Raw genomic sequence first — 20246 nt, forward strand, 5'->3', positions numbered from 1 at the left:
GAACTCAGTGTCTCTGAACACAGTTCGTGTGCCATCCACAAATTCTGGTTAAAGCTCTATCATGCAAAGAAGAAGCCATATGTGAACATGATCCAGAAACGCCGCCGTCTTCTCTGGGCCCAAGCTCATTTAAAATGGACTGCAGCAAAGTGGAAAACTGTTCTGTATTCAGATGAATCAAAATTTTAAATTCTTTTTGGATACCATGGAAGCCGCATCCTCTAAACTACAGAGGACTAAAGAGGAAAAGGACTATCTGGCCTTTTATCAGCTCTCAGATGAAAAGCCTGCATCTCTGATGGTATGGAGTGCATTAGTGCCAATGGAATAGGCAGCTTGCACATCTGGAACAGCACCATCAATGCTGAAAGGTATATACAGGTTTTAGAGCAACATATGCTTCCATCCAGATGATGTCTTTTTCAGGGAAGGCCTTACATATTTCAGCAAGACAATGCTAAACCACACACTGCATCTATTACAACAGCATGGCTTCATAGTAGAAGAGTCCGGGTGCTGAACTGACCTGCCAGTTCAGCTTGCATGGCATCCCAGCTTTTTTGGAATTGTGGTTGTACATTTTATATTAAAATTCTGTCTTTCAAAATAGCAATTTTACAGTTTTTCTTTCTTTCTCGCTTGCTTGCGTTTAAGACTGATATATTTCCAAATGGAGTTTCTCCCAAATACTTTTCAGAATGAGGAGCTTTGTGCCAGTCAGTGATTAAATTTCTTTGTTAGCTTGTGTTAGAAATGAGATTGCTGTGAGAAATTAACATGGAGGACTTTAGGCAAGCGAGTTATTTCATTTCATTCATTCATCTCCAGTAAGCACTTTATCCTGGTCATGGTGGATCCGTAGACATTCCCAGTAACACTGTGTGAATTGAGAGAGAATTCACCCTGGATGAATTGCCAGTACATCATGAGTCCATGAGTAATTTAATACGGTCTATTTGACAGCCTACACACACATTAAATTACTCACTTACCTCAAACATTCCATCTTTGTGCTTGACACTCGTTAGGCAATAAAAAAAAAATCCCCTTTTTTATTAGGTTTTAGTTTCACAAGCCTAACATTAACTTTCGCTGAATTACATTCCTACACATCTAATCAATAATTGATTTTACTGAGCTTTATACATTCTAAAAAAAATATTAAAAATATTTGCTTAGAAGAGGTCAAGTTAAGTAGAAAATAAATAGCACCAAACAACAGCCTAAAGTCTAAACCCATGAAGAACAATGACTCATTTAATTCACTCTTTCTGACACTTTCCCCCACATGGAGTCACTTTACTGTGCTTTATGGTTAGAAATGACAGAGTGCTGTCATTCACTGAGCTGTTAAGTTTGTAAGGTTTGTGCTTTATAAACAAAGTTTCTAAACAAAATCAGATTAACATCACACAAAGAATGAATAATCCAGTAACTGGGCTGACATCTTTGTGTCTTCATAGAATTTCTAAAAATGGCTTCAATCGGATTTTAACTGCTGAAGTAAGATAATGATGATATCTCGAACACACTTCATTTTACAATCTACATATTTAAACATTTTACAGTATTTATTTAAAAAAGTTTAGTCTAAAATCACAAATTATTGAGGATTATAGCCAACTGTTGACAAAAGTAAAAATCATGAAAATGGGATATAAAACAAATTTATTCATTAAGAGCAGTGATGATCAGTGGTGATGAATTTTTACCTCCTTTATTATTACAAGGACTGAAGTAAGGATAGAGTTTCTCAGTGAAAGACTGAGCAGTGAAAGAGTAGATATGAGAGCTGGACTTCACATCATAAAAGGAGACCAGACCCTCCTCATAATCCACAAACACCCCCACCTTCTCCACCTTCTCTCTCAGTGTGAGGCGGACATCAAGATCATCATGAGCCAGGTAGTCATTCTCATTCCTCAGTTCAACAATCCAGAATCCATTGTTGGGATTTGCCTTAATACGCGTCTTCCTGTTAATGTTCTCTCTCGCGACTCCTAATGTCCACGCAGTTTTCCCTCTGACCTGGACCTCATAATAAAATCTCCCTGAGGAGAAACTCTGATGTCCTACAACACAAGCACATGTATTAAACCTCTGTGGTGTATCAGGGAGATGCTGTCGCTCGTCTCCATGTGTCACTTGTTTTCCATCAGCAGACAGGATGAGTTCAGGATGAGCTGTATCAGGATCCAGAGTCACATCCACTGAGAGAAACACACACACACACACCAATTAATCATTCAGAGACACTTTGTGTGTGTGTGTGTGTGTGTGTGTGTGTGTGTGTGTGTGTGTGTGTGTGTGTGTGTGCACGCATGTGTGTGTACCACAGCTTTTCTGGGGGTTTTTAAAAACTGTAAGAGACAAAAGATTTATTTTTAGTTTCTGAGGTAAAAAAAACAACAAACAAAAACCAAAACAAAAAAACCCCACATGCATTCACACATATGCACACTCACACACTCAAACATTCATCTGAAGATAACTTGTTCTTACTTGCCAACCTCTTCTTTATAAACTCTGTAAAACATGAAACAATATTTGTATTAGTTTATTCAAATACAGTAAGATTTAATAAAATAGATAAAATACAATAATTAATATTGAAAAAATATGTACACTACAGACCAAAAGTACAAACAAAAATAAAATAAATCAATATTTAAAATACCAAAAACAAGTATAGTTTCATAGATTTTCCCCCAAATAGAGAAATGTAATGAAAGGAAAGAAATATAAATCTAATTATCTGTTCTTCTTTATAAATACATATCTAATTTATCTATTCAAAGTTCTTCACTAATTCAGTTAAAAAGGTTCTAAAAGTTTTACAAACTCAGGTGTAAGTACCATCTTCCACTCTCTGTCTCTGCAGCTCTAAAAAGAGGCAGAAAAAAAATCATATTAGTCTGGATCAAGACGCTTGTAGGATATTGTTTAATAAACTATTTTTCATTCAAACATTATGTGTGCTGGATAAAACCACACATGTTCACATTATTAACTTTATGATTATTATTTAACTATTTCTACTCCTATAATATACAGTTTTATAGACAGTAGCAGAATTCATTTCATGTTTAGACCTTACACTGTGCTTTATTATCTTATGCTTTAGAAAATTAGACTAAACAATTTATCAGAATACATACAAGCATTTCATTACTTTTGGGGTCAAAGGTACATCACTACAGCAGCCTGTACCTCCCAGTTACCTTATCGAATACATTTTAACAGGGTGATATTTACTGATGATACCTAACTTAATTAGTAACTAATTATAACTTAATTCATAATCAGTATGATTTTAAAAGCACAGAAAGTTCATTCTCACCTGCGTATCTCTTCTCCTTCCGAAGCTCTGAGGCTAAAACAGAGAAAACTGTTTTGAGTATTTAGTATTAATTCTATATAAATAAAAGTATAAATAGATTTAGCAGTGTAATATATTGATAATGTAAATGGACAACACAAATCAGACTGCAGTTATGAAATGTAACTGTCTGATGTTATTTATTTGTTAAATTATTGAGCACACTTCCAGTTACAGGTCAGTTATGAGCCGTATGGAAAACAAGTAATTAAATGTATTGTGAGTGATGTGTTTGTATCTCTACTCTTCTTACAGAACCCTCTATGCAGTGAAATGAGAGTCAGAAGAACCTGAACCTGAATGTGTAATGCTGGGGGGTTGGGGTATAAATGTGGTTATTGAACATTTTCAATGTGAATCTTAATTTTAATATAATAGTTCTGAATGAATCTGAAATTCAGGTCTTAAAAATGTAGGTTAAGAAATTCAAATAAGTCAAGCAGTTGAAAAGTAATTTGATGACTATGCATGGTGCTATAGGTAGGATCAACCCTGTGGCGGTTTTTCAATTTGAAGTTGCTTGTGCGATTTATAAAAAATCCAGTTTAAATTCAGTGTTACGTGTTTAATTAGCTGTCTTTAGAAACGAGAATCAACTGCTTGAATTCTGACTTATTTCCATCAATGAATCCTGCCAGCTGTGCGCTGGACAGCAAGTCCTTCTTGTGAAATTCACCATGTTAAATTGAGTCTCTAAATCATGGGTCCCGAGGGGAAGAGTTTGAGCAAAACACTACTAAGTCAGTGAATACATATACATGCACATCAAATTTTGTTTAAGGTCTATATTCAGGTTGCAGGCATGTTCCAGACATTGGAATATTCCTGTATACATTGTTGTTGTTCAAGATGCTGCCACTGCTACCAACAATTCCTTGTGGACTGAGCATGCACATATATATCCTTGCAGTGGATTTTATGAATAAGCTGTTTACATGAAACAATTTCCCATTAAAACAGGCCAATTCCAAGGGTGGGAATCAGAATTTGGGGAATCAGAATATTTTCTTAATCTGAAAAAGACAATCTGTTTGTGGTGTTTACATAACTCAATGCTAATAAGAATATTGCAAATTCCTATTAATTGAAAATAGAGAAGGGAAAACACACCAAAAAAATAAATAAAATAAATGCAGGACAGGGGGTTCTCTGGGAACAGAGTTGAGAATATTTAGTCTATAGCTATGGTATAAACTGCAGTATAATTTAAGCTAGAGATTTTATGAAGGAAAATTATTTAACTATTACCTTTCTTGTGACAGATGACTATTAGTACTATAACAGTCATCAATGCAACAATAATAAAAACTGCTAAGATTGGAATTCTGACATCAGGCTTCAAAGCATCAAAGACTGTTCCTAAAATGAAACCAAGTTTAGTGTTAGTTTTTCAGGAAACTGTGCAAGAACTATTAATATCTGCAAAACACACTCTTACAGAGAGAACTGAAGAAAAATTACTAATAAATATAATAAAAATAATATATAAGCTCTGCTGCAAAAATAGTGTGTTCATAATGATCATGTTTCATTATTAATTACATCATCTATAATGGTTACAGTAGAATATTACAGTCTAAATCTAAGTTGAAGTGTTTTATTTTTTAAATCATAGACACTTACTATTAATGATAACCTCTGACTCCACCATGTGATGTTTTTGTTGAAGTCTGCAGTAAAACTTGTTGGAGTCGCTATAATCATAAACAGTGACGCGGCGTTTCACACTGAAGCCCTCAGTGTCTCTGTGTATCTGTGTATCTTCAGCAGGCAGAGTGTCTCCTTCTCTGTTCATCCACAGAACCGCAGGTTCAGGTTTCCAGCCTCTGGACTCACACACTAGATTAATCCCTCCTGAGTGATCATAACTCTCCATCGTGATCACTGGGTGGCTTCCCAGAACTACAGTCAATAACCAAAAATTATTGTCTTAAATATAGTGGAATCAAATTAAAATGTTAACTTAAAAATAAAAAAGCAAGTAATGTAACTTTCACAATATAGGTTATTATTCCCTGCTGAGGTAAGAGCTGGGGTTAAGAAGCTGCATGCTAGAAAGATAGTGGGTATGCGTCAACAAGGTGCATGGACCAAATGGAAACAGGCATTAGATTGGAAGATCTTCTGGTCCGAGTTGTGGCAGGCTGAACCTTTCCTCATCAAGTTCCTAATCCAGTCCATGTTTGACATCCTACCAAGTCCATCCACCATCTTCAGCTGGGGAAAGGTTGAATCACCACAATGTCCTTTGTGCCTCAGAAGAGGAACACTGTAGCACATTCTCAGCTGCTGCCCCAAAGGCCCAAGTGAAGGTCGCTACTGTTGGCTGCATGACCAGGTGCTGAAGGCAAATGCTGACACCATCTGCAATACCAGAGACCAATGCAAGTACCTCCAACCAGCAAGGCAGGCAATTGCCTTCGTCAAAGCATGAAAGAAGCTCCAGCTTAAAGCAGCAGCAGAGCTCTTTGGAACAGCACATGACTGGCAAATAAGGGTGGACCTGGAGAAGCAGCTCAGTTTCCCAAAAACATCACAGAAATCCCCTCGAGACCAGACATAGTGCTGCATTCAGAAACATCAAAACAGGTGCTCATGCTAGAGCTTACAGTGCCCTGGGAGGAGCAGATGGAGGAGGCCAATGAAAGGCCTCCTATGTCAAAGCCAAGTATGTAGACTTGGTGGAAAAGTGTGCAGACAGCGGTGGTAAGCACAGTGCAAGCCCACTGGTGAGGGCTGCAGAAGCTTTGCAGCTCAGTTTATGTGAAGGCTTAAAGCCTCTACTATACTCCGTTTTTTTTTTTTTTTTTTTTTTACACATATGCTAGTGTATGCGCACAGTCATAAGCATAGCCTTTCAAAGTATACTCCATTTGACATGTACATGTACACAGGTGGTTGATGCATGCGCATTATGACAACTTGTACTACCCCTGGCCTAGCATCAGTGAAGAGCAGTAAAGCAGGTCTTTTGGTGTGAAGGACGACAATGAAGAAGAATCACAACAACACGAAGAACAATGCTTCGGTAATCTCTAGCCACGATTAGCACCCATATACAAAACTGTATACAGTTTAAGGCTAGAATTATACAAGTGCGGGTATTTTCTAACCTGCACTCATTTCCGTCTCTTCCATTTATTCCATTTTTCCTTCAACTACCTTGAGAATCAATGGCCCTGGGTCACTGTTGACACCTTGTGGAACAACTAAATAGTGCAAAAGAATTAAATGCGCATGTGCGACCGGTTAGAAAAATCAGGCGGCGTGCGTACTCTGCTGGTGACGAAATTTCCATCATGCGTTCTGTACGCTGCTTCTAGCGTACGTGTAAAAAGTGAAGCATACTTTCTACTTAACACCACCTGGACATCACAGGCATGCAGAAGAGGAAAGACATCAGAACCAACCATCACAGTGGCAGCCGAGAATTTATCTAAATGGTTGTGGATCAAAGGGAATGATCATTGCACACATGCTACATACATACGGGTGAGATGTGTGCTGGTGTGTCATTGTACACAGTGTCAATGCACACAGAAAAATCCTCGGTGTTAAATTAAACCTTAATCTTTCCTTCACTGATTCTGCTTGTTAACAGCAGGTGTCATCACTAATGGTCAATAATCACTTAATTAATCACTTAATTATGTAATTAACTGCAACACTGTTTCAGGGTTACGTTTTACACTGTAGAATGGATTCATATAGACACCGAGCAGTGTTAATTTAGCACAGAGGATTTTATTGTGCATGGACGGTTCTGGTTGTTTTAGATATACATATTTGTGGGGTATACGGTATACATGTGGAACCAGTGGCACTGAGCATGCATTAATGGTGCCAGTATGGCTTGCTAAAACCTTAGTCATTGGGGAGGTCTGTATAGCTCTGGTTGTGTTAAATGGACATGTCTGAGTGGTGTTAGGTGTAATGTAAGGAATCCATATGGAACCAGTGGCATTGAGCATGCATTAACAGTGCCAGTGGGTCTTGCTACAGCCTTAGTCAGTGGGGAGGTGTGTATTGCATTGCACATGTTGGCAATGCTGAAAGATGAATGGGTAAGTCAAAGAATTTATACTACTTGGACACAAGCCAGGGCCTGATCATCCCCAACTGGGTAACCTGGGCAAGGGTGACCCCAGGTTGCAAAGAGATGATTTTAGATGATGTGATGATGTCTTGGTGATTAAGAGATGATGTGTCTAAGTGCATCATGAGATTTATGTTTGAACCAAAAAGCCTCAAACACTCAAACACTCAAATCTGTGATTAATCAATCAGTTTGTTAACTCCCATACAAAAACTCACACAAATAAATAAATAGTTCACTGTATAAACTTTCAATGGAGAAATGGACCTTACCCTCAACAGTTACGTGAACAGTGATGTCATCATACCAGGATTTGTCCTCAATAAGACACTTGTAATCTCCTTCATCAGAGACTTGGAGAGCTGAGAGTTTGAGTGAAGCGTTGCCTTTCTGTAGCTCCTCTTTGAACAGTGATGTTCTTCCTTTGAAGGACTGAGCCTGCTTTTCATTTCTGTCTTCAAGATCCTCATACATATGCACTAATAAAACCCCTCTCTCTAGTCTCAACCACTCCACTTTCATGTGCACAGCGCTGGTAATGGGTTTGATAAAACAGGGCAGAACCAGATCTTCACCAGCCACAGCAACAAGGGGAACATCTGGACCAATGACATTTAATCGCTCTGTGCTTTCTGAAAATAAACAAAATAATGTATTTTGATATACAGTATATACAGTCATGTGAAAAAATAAGTACAACCCATGGAAATTGTTGGCTTTTGTGACATATTTGGACAAGCAAACATTTGATCATCTTTGACACAGTGCCTATTAATAAAGTTATTAATATAGCTTTTTCAATCATTTATTCAACAGAAATATAAATAGATGTGATATTCTTCAGTTGAAAAAGTAAGTACACCCTTGGCCTAAGAAGCTAGTGTTGCCCCCTTTAGCAGAAATTACTTGTTGTAGGCTTTTTGCATAATTGACATTGAGGCTTGCTAGAATTTTTGACCACTCTTCCATGCAATATTCTTTCAGTTGCAAGATGTGTGAGGGTTTTCCTACATGTACTGTCTGTTTCAAATCCCCCCCAAACATTTGAATGAGATTGAAAGCCAGGCTTTGACTAAACATTGACTATTCCATAACGCTCCATTTCTTCTTTGTGAGCCATTTCTTGGTGAATTTGCTAATGAACTTAGGATCATTATCCTGTTGAAAGGTGCAATTTCAGTTCACCTTCAACTTTTGGACAGATGGCCTCACATTATCTTCAAGCACTCTTTGATATGATGCAGAATTTATAATTGAATCAATGGATGCAAACTTTCCAGTCCCTGAGGAAGTGAAGCAACCCCAAACCATAACATTTCCACCACCATACTTCACATTTGGAATGAGGCGCTGTCTTTGGTCTTTACCAAACATGTCGGGAGCACATTATTCCAAAAGGCCTGGTCTTTGCCTATATATTGGCAAAGTCTTGCGAAGGCTTTTTCCGGGCATGCCTCCCATGCAGGTCAAATTGTGTAATCTCTCTCTGATTGTAGAAGCATGCACATTCACATCAACAACTGCAAGAGTTACTAGCAGATCCTCTGATTTTGGGAAATTTTGGGGTTCTTGGATAGTTCTTTTTGCATCAGACGGTCTGCTCTTGGGCTGAATTTGCTGGGACGGCCAGTCCTGGACAAATTGGCAGTCATTTGAAATCTGCACCATTTATAAATTATTTTCCTTACAGTGGAATGATGTATTTCAAATAAATTGAAGATCTTTTAAAATCCCTTGCCAGACTCATAGGCATCCACAAACTTTTTTCCTGAAGGCCTGTGATACCAAACACCTCATTAGCAAAAGGAACACCAGCCACTAGATATGAGAGGGGTATAAATAAGACAGGTTCCACCTGCACTCCCTAAGCAGGTTCTAATCACCGACATCCCATCTTGAACACCTGATTCTAATTTTATGGATTTGAAGGTGTGATAAATGTAAATGTGACTGATCTGCTTTTTATTTTTTGTTAATTTAAATTATGAAAATTAAAACAAAATGTCAATTTTGTGTCATTTGATAGAGTGTATTACCTTTATTAATGGGCACTGTTTCAAAGAGGATCAAATGTTTCCTTGTCCAAATAAAAAAAACAATTTGCATGGGGTGTACTTATTTATACAGGGTGCGATTTATGAAAAAATCAGAGGGGGATGTTTTTGAAATGTCTTTATTCATGAAAATCAATCACTAACGAAAGTGGGCCTTTATAGACTACTATTTCTTGCAGCTGTTAAAGAATCTTTAAAAAGAAGACCTGGATGATTAACAGTCCAGCTAATGCCCCTGATTAAATGAATAAATTTAATGTAATAAATTAAAATAAATGTATAAAACAGAATGTCACACACAAATATCTTTTAAAGACTTTTATTCAAGCAATGTATTGCAAACAGAAACAAGTATACTGCAAAGAAATTTCATGTCGGAGCGGGATTTGAGCAAACTTAGTTTTACCAGTAAGCGTGAGAGATACGAGTGGAGCACATGCGCATAGAATGGAATATTGATTGGATTGTCACACCACTCTACTTTGCTCACATACTCTGTTGCAGTGTATTACTTAGCTTTATTCTAAAAATATCCTTATTTTAGGTATTTTATATGGTGTATTGGCGAAGTAGCATTAATCACTGTGGGTGGGGGGGGGGGGGTGGGGGGGTGGTTACATTTTGATAAAAATAATTCAACAGAGGCAGCAGAGGCATATATATATATATATATATATATATATATATATATATATATATATATATATATATATATATATATGTGTGTGTGTGTGTGTGTGTGTTTTGAAATTGTTTATTTTCAGAGAAATTGTGAAAAGAGTTCCCTTTCATTTAGTATTTTGCTTTGGATAACTGATGAGTTTGTTTTATTTGAGTTCATCTTTTATAGTACCTCATGTGCCTAATTAACATTTTGTGACTAAAATATTTTATATTAACATGGATTTATGTTAAAAATATTGAACTATGTACATTGTGAAACATTTATAAAACTATTTTATTAAAACAACAACAACAACAACAACAAAAAAACAACCAACGTTGAAATCCTTGCTCATTAATATGCATTATGGACATGGTTATTAGGCACTGTGTTGGTCATTACATTGAAATATCATTAACTTTAATGTGGGAAACATGTTTTAATCTGCTAATAATGACTGGTTAATCATACATCAGTAATATGCATGAGTATTTTGTAAATGAGATATATTTTGCGTTGTTAAATGTGTGGTTCCCACATTTTGGATGTGTTGAACAAGCAGCCACAAGTAATAATCAGAAGAGATCTCAAAACCCTGTATATCTGTTAGACACCTAAACTGACAGTTAAACACCTAAACTGAGTACATTTTTTTTTGAGTGTGCTTCCATTTGATGTATGCCAATTCCAGAAAATGTGAGCCATCGAGATCCTTTACAGCACATTACATTACAGCATGCCACCAAGTGGGCTGGAATTTTTTTCCATCCAGATTACAAGAAGTACTTGGAGAACAGATAAAAGATTTATGAGACAACACACAGACACTTTTTGTCATTTCAATAATCACAAGATTTAAAACTATCTGGGTAGTAATTTTTTTTTGGATGTAAAGGACAGATTTTGTTTTTTTAAAGAGCTCTTTGAACTTGGGGAGTTTTTTCCCCCATATACAGGCTTATTGTATATTTTTATATTTCCCTCTTATTCTGCACAAACCTGAAACAATTTAATATAGTGTTACTTTTTTCTTAAGATTTGTGTGGTTTGCTGTCTGAAATCCTCATTTGAACCTAGAAGGTAGGGTAATGCTTTAATTGCTGTACCTATCTAATTTAGTTAAGACACGTAGTTTTTTTTTTAAATAAGTACACCATGTCATGTGTCTATGTGTGTGTGTGTGGGGGTGGGGGTGTGTATACACCAATCAGCCATAACATTAAAACCACTGACAAGTGACATGAGTAACACTGATTATCTCATTACAGTGGCATCTGTCAAAGGGTGGGATATCTTAGGCAGCAAGTGAAAAGTCAGTTCTCAAAGTTCCAAAACAGCAGGTCTTGTGGGCTGTTCCAAGTATGCAGTGGTTAGTACCTACCAAAAGTGGTCCAAGGAAAGACAGCCAGTGAATTGGCAATAGGGTCATGGGCACCCAAGGCTAATTGATGTGTGTGGGGAGTGTAACCTAGCTCATCTGATCCGATTCCACAGATGAGTTACTGTAGCACGAATTGCTGAAAAAGTTAATGCTGGCTATAATAGAAAGTTGTCAGTGTGCCCATGCTGACCCCTGCCCACCGCTGAAAGCACCCAGAAATGATAACGTGAGCATCAGAACTGGACCATGGAGCAATGGAAGACGGTGACCTGTCTGATGAATCACATTTTCTTTTAAATAATATGGATGGCTGGGTGCATGTGCATCGCTTACAAGAGGAAGAGATGGCACCAGGATGCACTACAGTATGGGAAGAAGGTAAGCTGGCAGAGGAAGTGCGATGCTCTGGGCAATGTTCTGCTGGGAAAACTTGGGTCCTGGTAATTATGTGGAAGCTACTTTGACACGTATCACCTACCTAAAAATTGTTACAGACCAAGTACACCCCTTTATGGCAATGGTATTCCCTAATGGCAGTGACCTCTTTCAGCATAATAATGTGCCCTGCCAAACTGCAAACATTGTTCAGGAATGCTTCGAGAAACATGACAAGGAGTTCAAGATGTTTGTTGACTTGGCCTCTAATTTCCCCAGATCTCAATCCGATCGCGCATCTGTGGGATGTGGTGGGCAAACAAGTCTGATCCCTGGAAGCTCCACCTCACAACTTGCCGGACTTAAAGGGTCTGCTGCTAACGTCTTGGTGCCAGATACCACAGCACACCTTCAGAGGTTTTGTGTAGTCCATGACCGAAAGGCCAGAGCTGTTTTGGTGGCACAAGGGGGACATACACAATATTTATATTGACCATGTTAACTGTTGCTTTGTACAAAAGGTCAGATTTTCCTCATGCCTATTCTGTTGAAGCACGTGTTCAGATGACATTCTGATGGATTGGATCTAAAATAGATCATAAGGTTTTGCACAGTGTAATGAACATTTTGTATTGTATATTGCATGAATTTTGGAACTTTATGGGTACTAGTTAAACTTTTCTAAGAGTGAATGTTTTCCTGTTAATTGTAGCTCTATGAATTTGAGACTCAGATCTGCCTTTCACATGAGCAGAACAAGTTTCAAATATTCAAATAATATAAATATTTTACCAAATCCTACAGGTTCTCCATAATGTCTTCATTTCCTTTATGGTTAGGCTCATAGGTTAGGACAGACTAAAGCTCATGTCCCTGTACTTGCAGAGTTCAGCTTGGCGTTGGTGCTAAGCCAAGTTCTGAGGTTCTTTCATTTAAGAATGATGGATGTCGTTATGTTCTCTAGGACCATAAAGCTGTAGCCCTTCCCCAGATTTGTCTTTACGCAATCCTGTCTTTATGGTCTACTGATTTACAATTCTGTGTTATTGGCTCATGTTTTGCTCTTACCTGCACTGTCAGCTACGGGGCTTTATTGTTAACAGAAGCATGGCTTTCTAACTCATGTACAATTGACTGAATGTTAAATCAAGTTATATAAACATCTGAAGAACAAAGAAAGGGGGATTCAACTGAGCTTAATTTCGTACTAATTTAGCATTTTTTTTTCATTTAGAACGCAGATTTTCTGCAGATTTTTGAGGGGAAAAAATAATTCAAATGACTATAATATTTTGTCTCATTTGTTTAATTGGGTTCTCTTTGTCTGCTTTTAGGACTTGTGTGAAAATCAGATTATATTTTAGGTCACATTTATGCAGCTATATAGAAAATTCTAAAGGATCTTAAGCTTTCAAGCACCACTGTATATAATTGTGTATATGACAAATAGAAATCTTGAATCTTGTTCCAAAACACTCCACTGGCAAGCTCAGACAGTGAGCCTATTCAAAAGTATAGGACATTTGGGATAAAATAAAATATAAAGTATATAAACTAATGAATAAAATATAAATAATTAATAGTGAAGAGTCAAGTGAAATTTTAAACCCTAAAGACAGCTGGTTTTTAAAACTAGACAGTGTGGTAGTTGCATAAGAACACAACAGCACGAGAACAAGGAAGTTCCGATAGTTGACACGAGAAAATGTGGTTGTGTAAGAGCACACCAGCATGAGATTGAGGAAGTTCTGGCAGACGGACTGTTGAAGTGGAAAGTACCCAGGCACACGTGAAACATTCACACAGACACACAGAGGAAATTTAGGTTACTAACATTTAACATTAATTAAAAGAAACATTACTCTTTGCTTTAATCAGCGCTGATGAGCGCTGCTCTATCTCTTGCTCTGTCTTCCGGGTTCGTCTCTCCGCTGGATTTTGGAGCTCGCGTCGCGACTCCTCCTTCCGCTATGGAAAGTCCAAAAGGGGGAAAAAAAAAACCACACACACAAAAATAATAGTAACAATTCCTCTCTGACTCCGAGGAGCCAGAAGGATGTGTTAAAAACGGAGAGCAGCATATAAAGAGCTGCTTGAAGTGATTACTAAGGCTGGATGAGCCTTTTTCTCCCCAGTGAAAGTAAATCCCTCACACTGCAGAAACTCCCCTTTCTTCCAGAAGTGCATGACAAAATATCAGGCTTCTGGGGGAAAACCATGCATAAGCCATATTTATAAACCCACAATGTTGGATTATTCGGTCATTGTGGGGAATGAACGGCATGGCTATTTAACTATGCTGAAGATGGAGGAGGCGCTTGCGAGCTACCTCTCTCCATCGATGGCAGGTAATTAGGGGGGCTGGCTCTGCCATCCAAACCACTGTGTAAGGCCACCGTGGCAATGGTGGGCATGGCCTATGAGGTAGTAGTCTTGCTTGTGGGTCACTGCAGACAATGACAGTGTTGCAGGCCTACCAAGCAGACCTGCTGAGTGAGTTCGACATATGGCGGAATTCAAAAAAGCCAGTTCCTTCCCTGTTGTCTCGAGCTCACCCTGGCATCCACGAGTGAAGCCTGGGCCAGCACTAGTGCGAGGGAGACACAGAAGGTGAGTATGGCAGCCCTCCAACCCCCGCAGAAAGCCAGGGGAACCGGGCAGCCACAGTCGCGGTCTGCTACTAGGCCTGATCTGAGAATGGTCATAAAGGCCAAGCAGGCAAAGAAGAGCGGTCCTGAGGGGCCGTGAAGGGACGTATCAGGGGACATGAGGTTGTTAGGGTAGGTAGCCCCCAGTGCTACTGTAAGGCCTCCCCTAGCCAAGGCGGTCCCCAAGTTTTCAGTGTTCTCTGGTCAGCGAGCTGTCACAGGGCAATGAAAATCTGATGCTTTCCCTCCAGTAAAATGTGGAATAGTTAATGTCACTAAAAGACCATTGGGCAGCGTGGAAACTACTGCCAAATGTGTCTCCATGGGTTCTGTCTACCATAGAAAAGGGTTACCGGGACCAGTTTATAGCTCGACCACCCCCCCCGGTTCAGAGGTGTGCTCACCACAGTAGTCAGCACAGACCAGAGCCTGATGTTAGCGAAGGAAGTAAGTTCCCTTTTGGACAATGGGGCCATAGAACATGTACCCCGTTCCCTAAGGGAGGGAGGTTTTTACAGCTGTTATTTCCTGGTCCGCAAAAAAGATGGGAGTATGCGGCCAATTTTAGATCTGCGTCATCTGAACCATACTCTTCGGACATACAGGTTCAAGATGCTGACGCTCAAACTTATCGTGCCACAGATTCAGTTCGAGGACTGGTTTGTGATGATAGATCTGAAAGATGCATATTTCCACATAGAAATATTGCCCAGACACAGGAAGATCCTGAGGTTTGCATTTGGAGACAACACATACCAAATTCGGGTTCTTCCCTTCGGGCTAGCTTTATCCCCTCGCACCTTCACAAAGTGCATGGATGCTGCTCTGGCTCCCTTGCGACTCCAGGGCATCCGGGTACTAAACTAACTGTACTCCTTGGGAGATTCCCATCCGCAGGGATCTACTGTCTCAAGCCGGAGGGCTGATTTATCACCCTCGGCCAGAACTATGGAAACTGTGGGTCTGACCCCTGAGGGGCACCAGCTCATAGATTCTGGTCTCACAACTGAGGTTGTAGAGACCATGTTAAACGCTAGAGCACCATCCACAAGGAAATTGTATATGCTCAAGTGGCGGCTTTTTGTCTTGTGATGTAAGGAACGTCAGCTAGATCCAGTGAACTGCGCAATAGCTACAGTCCTGGAGTTTTTACAAGAACATTTCTCAGCAGGGTTGTCTCCTTCTACAATCAGGGTTACTTGGCCGCTGTTTCGGCTAGCCATGCCCCGGTTGATGGAGCCTCTGTGGGGCAACATCCTCTAACTTCGAAGTTCATGCGTGGTGTCAGGCGGCTGTGGCGCATCTGCAGGCCGCGCATACCTTCCTGGGACCTTTCTGTGGTCTTGGAAGGTCTGTCAGGGGCCCCATTTGAGCCCTTAAAGTCAGCCTCTGAGAAGCTTCTGACTCTAAAGGTAGCTCTTCTACCGGCCCTGACATCTCTCAAGCGAGTGGGAGGTCTACAAGCTCTCTCTGTTGCCCCTTCTTGTCTTGACTTTGAACCTGGATTAGCCAAGGCCTACGCCGGATTATATTCCTAAAGTGCCTACATCGGCTGCCCACCCTGTGGTGATGCAGGCTTTCTGCCCTCCTCTGTTCCTCACACTGGAACAAGAGAGGATGCACCTGCTGTGTCCAGTAAGGGCTCTCTGTACTTACGTCCACTGCTCTGGCTATCCGTGGATATTCATTCCACCCCGGGCTCGAGTGTCTTGCAGTGACCCTCGGTCTTGGGTCTTTTTGAACAGGCCGTACCTTTGAAAGGGAACGTCGGGGTTACACATGTAACCCTGTTCCCTGAGAAGGGAACGAGACGTTGCATAGCTCTGTCATACCTATAAGTAGAGGCATGATTTTACACAAACTTCAGATACCGGTCATGCGCACAAGGCGCTTCCCATACTGTTATGCTAAATGCAACGTCTCGTTCAGGGAACAGGGTTACATGCGTAACCCCAATTTTTTGTATATATTTTTTAGCTAACATATCAGCTCAAGTCAACATCAAAATCACTTCATATTGTGACACTGCACTTGAGCTATAATCAGTGTATTTGTTTTGTATTTCAGTAAAAATTTATAAACATCTTTAACAATGCATCAATTAATTTGAGAACCAAACTGCAGAGGATTAAATATATTTCATTTTTCATTGAGAAGATTTATGAAAAAATACACAAAAGTCTTAATATCCAATTGCTTTTCATGTTAACTAACATTTTTATGAAGATTTTTAATTTTTTTAGCTGCTGTGTATAACATCCGACCACTAGACATGGCCAAGCCCAAACATCATGATATTGATTGTATTTTGTAAGCATAAACAAATTTAGAATATGATTCCTTCAACACTAAAAAAAAGATGGGCTAGAGGCAAAATAAGACAGAAAGTTTATAGAATATTCAAGTAACACCATTTTTGGAGGATCAGGTTAATTGGTAAGAGGAGAGGGTATCAGAACTGGGCATAAAAGGAGCAGCCACCAAAAACTCAGTCTTTGCAAGTATGGATGGGTTGAGGCTCACCACTTCATGAGAGAATTGTCAGTCAGTTCAAAAAGAACATTGCTAAACGCAAGATTGCAAATAATTTAGGTCTGTCAAAAATCTACAGTGTATAATATTGTGAAAAGATTCAGGAAATCCAGAGAAATCTCATTGTGTAAATGGCAAGGCCGGAAACCACTGTTGAATGTGCGTGACCTTTGAGCCCTCAGGAGGCACTGCCTGAGAAATTGTCAAGTTACTGTGTAAATATAACCACATGGGCTTGGGAGTACTTCAGAAAACCATTGTCACTTAACACAGTCCGCCGCTGCATCCAAAAGTGCAACCCAAAATGCTATTACGCAAGGAGGAAGCCACACATCAACTCTATGCAGAAATGCCACTGAGTTCTCTGGGCCAGAGCTCACCTCAGATGGACTGAAAGCCAGTGGAAACGTGTGCTGTGGTCAGATGAGTCCACGTTTCAGTTTGATTTTGGGAAAAACCGACATCAAGCTCTCCGTGCCAAAGTGGGAAAAGACCAACCAGACTGTAAGAAGTGAAAGGTGCAAATGCCAGCATCTGTGATGGTATGGGAGTGCATCAGTGCCCATGGCTTTTCCCAGGAAGTCTTTTCCCAGGAAGTCCATGGATATTTCTGCAGTACAATTCCAGGCCTCATTCTGCACATGCTACAACAGCATGGCTGTTCCAGTTGCAAATCTGCAACAATTAGTATTCTTAGTTCCCAAACAATTAAAAAGTGTAATTAAAAGGAAGGGTGTTCTTTATTGAGTGTGTTGAAGGCATCAAATTCTAAATGTGTTCATATTTACAAAAAATTAAGTTGGTCAGTGAAAATATTGAATATATTTTCTTTGTACTTTTGTCATTTAATTAAAGTTTCAAAAGACTTGACAAATCACAGATTTTTGTTGTTATTGCATTTTAGAAAAAATCCCAACTTTTATGGAAATGGGGTTAGTACATGAAATGTGTTGGGGTTATAAGTTTTCAATCTGTTTATTCTTATTGTGAGCCTGTAAAGTAAACTTAGGCATTTACACAATCAGCAATATTCCCAAGCTTTGGCAGTCACAACGGTGTGATTTTTGTGGTTAGCGTAGGTTTAAATTCAACTTGGGTTGACTGAGAAAGTTGATAACCAGAATCATGAAACCTGTTAAGCTTAACCCTCTTACCCCTTAGTTCCCACAGTATTATGTCCCACAACCCTATATTCCCCATAGAAACAGCACGCCAACCCTGAGTTCCCAGGCCAAAATTGGCCCCAAAATCAACATTTTAATTTGAACATTTTTAGGCCTTGAAACAACTTATAATAATGTATTTGTGTAATATTACTTTGAAAATTAAGCAGTTCAGTGTTTTTACTCCACTTAGAGCACAATTCTTAACTAGAGAAATGACGAAAAATGCTCGCTAAAATCCTTCTACTCATTTAGAAGTACCATACCAGCATCAGCGTGGTCAATGCCTTTGAATAAATTCAAGTAAATAATAAATAAATAAATAAATGCATTTTAGCGCCAAAAGTCAAGTTTCTGGTGATAATCAGACCAGCAGGTAGTGTTTTCACGAATGCACAGAAATGGTCCTGTTATGACTCCAGACCCCTGCAGTGTCAGTCGCACTGGTTGATGCTGAAGATGAAGACTTATCAGGGTCTGAATCAGGAGAGTTTGCGTCTCTATCAGTTTCGGTTTCAACATCACCTGAACTTTCACTGCTGTCAGTATCTAGAATCCTCGCTCTCGCCTGTGTGACTGTGTATGTTTTATTATTTATTTTTTTTACTGTTTTAGATGTACCTGTGTTCACTGTAGGTGTGACTTTAGCTGGAACATGATTAGCTTTTCGCTTTGGCGTTTTTAGTTCACTTCTACTATTACACCAATATTCACGCTTGGATCTTCATCGTAATGCCGGCGTAATAACGTAATCACGTCGTGACGTCATGACGTCATCAACCTTCCGGGTTAAAAAATAATAATTAAATAAGTAAGGAATCATAGCAGAGTAATGCCGGTACACCGGCCTTACGGGGATAACGTTTACACTGTAAATCCTCTATATCGGCCTTACGGGGATTTGGCATAGACGACCAAGCCGGTATATCGTCCTTACGAGAATAGATCAAAGATGGGTAAGCCAGTTTTTTGGCCATACTGGGTAAGAGGGTTAATTAACCCGGTTTGATTTGCTTGGTTTTGTCAACTCAAAACTTACTCTAACTCTGACACTGCAGAGAGTTTCTTCAATTCGCTTTGTGAAACAGGTCTCAGAGATCAGTTCTCTCAAAAACAGCTTTTATAACTCTTTAAAACTTACAGAACTCTGGGCACAAAAACATCACAACCTTTGAATTCACAGTAAAGACACACACACACACACACACACACACACACACACACACACACACACACAGAGGGAATAGTTTTTCTCCATACCTGATTGAAATTTCATGAAGCTGAAGAGAATCAGGAGAGTCACACAGAAAAACATCATCCCTGAAAGACAGTTTATCGTTATTGCTTCAGTCTGTTTTACAAGATAAATAACATTTTATGAATTACTCTAGGTGCACAATTTAATGCACATATATTCTACCAAAAAATCTAAATACTCACTCCTTTTTAAAGTTATAATTTTCTGAGTAAGAAGACACTAAAATGTCTGTCAAAAGGTTCACAATTTCAGTTTAGTGTACTTTCGTTTATGTAAGCTGTGTAGCCTCGTTCTAAATGAGGAACTAAAACTTTGTTTTTTTTTTTTTAAGGAAACATGCTAAAAATGGAGGCAGTGTCTTTGAGGTGACTAATTTCAGATGAAGTTACAAAGGTGCAAATTTAAAATGCTGAACCTAAAACAATCATTCAATCCATCTTGAATATGTTCTTGAGAATTAAATTTGAGGAACACTACTAATTAATATATATATATATATATATATATATATATATATATATATATATATATATATGTGTGTGTGTGTGTGTGTGTGTGTGTGTGTGTGTGTGTGTGTGTGTATGTGTGTGTGTGTATATATATATATATATATATATATATATATATAAAATCCTTAAGTCATTTTCAAACCAAACTGTACAGTTAAGTCTTTATATGATGGCTAATCAGGTGAAT

The 20246-nt window shown here is 38.9% G+C and overlaps 1 protein-coding gene and 1 long non-coding RNA gene across 3 annotated transcripts; both read right to left on the bottom strand.

Moving 5' to 3' along the window:
- Positions 1-1651: 1651 nt before the first annotated feature.
- On the bottom strand, positions 1652-19827 carry LOC128610259 (butyrophilin subfamily 1 member A1). 2 transcript variants are annotated; one of them, XM_053629461.1, is made up of 10 exons: positions 19733-19827; positions 19553-19612; positions 7748-8107; positions 5003-5281; positions 4628-4738; positions 3341-3373; positions 2857-2883; positions 2503-2526; positions 2334-2360; positions 1652-2210 (listed from the first exon to the last, which is right to left on the bottom strand). In XM_053629461.1, exons 2-10 carry the CDS (start codon positions 19608-19610, stop codon positions 1669-1671), a joined length of 1461 nt encoding a protein of 486 aa, XP_053485436.1. In that variant the 5' UTR covers positions 19611-19612; positions 19733-19827; the 3' UTR covers positions 1652-1668. The 2 variants fall into 2 exon arrangements, with proteins under 2 accessions (XP_053485436.1, XP_053485437.1); XM_053629462.1 differs by lacking the exon at positions 2334-2360.
- LOC128610279 (uncharacterized) lies at positions 10275-13921 on the bottom strand. The gene is made up of 3 exons (XR_008386326.1): positions 13812-13921; positions 12053-12398; positions 10275-10788 (listed from the first exon to the last, which is right to left on the bottom strand). It is a non-coding gene; the product is annotated as an uncharacterized LOC128610279 (long non-coding RNA).
- Positions 19828-20246: the final 419 nt, after the last annotated feature.

Source organism: Ictalurus furcatus, chromosome 7, assembly GCF_023375685.1.
Source record: "Ictalurus furcatus strain D&B chromosome 7, Billie_1.0, whole genome shotgun sequence".
Lineage (NCBI taxonomy): Eukaryota > Metazoa > Chordata > Actinopteri > Siluriformes > Ictaluridae > Ictalurus > Ictalurus furcatus.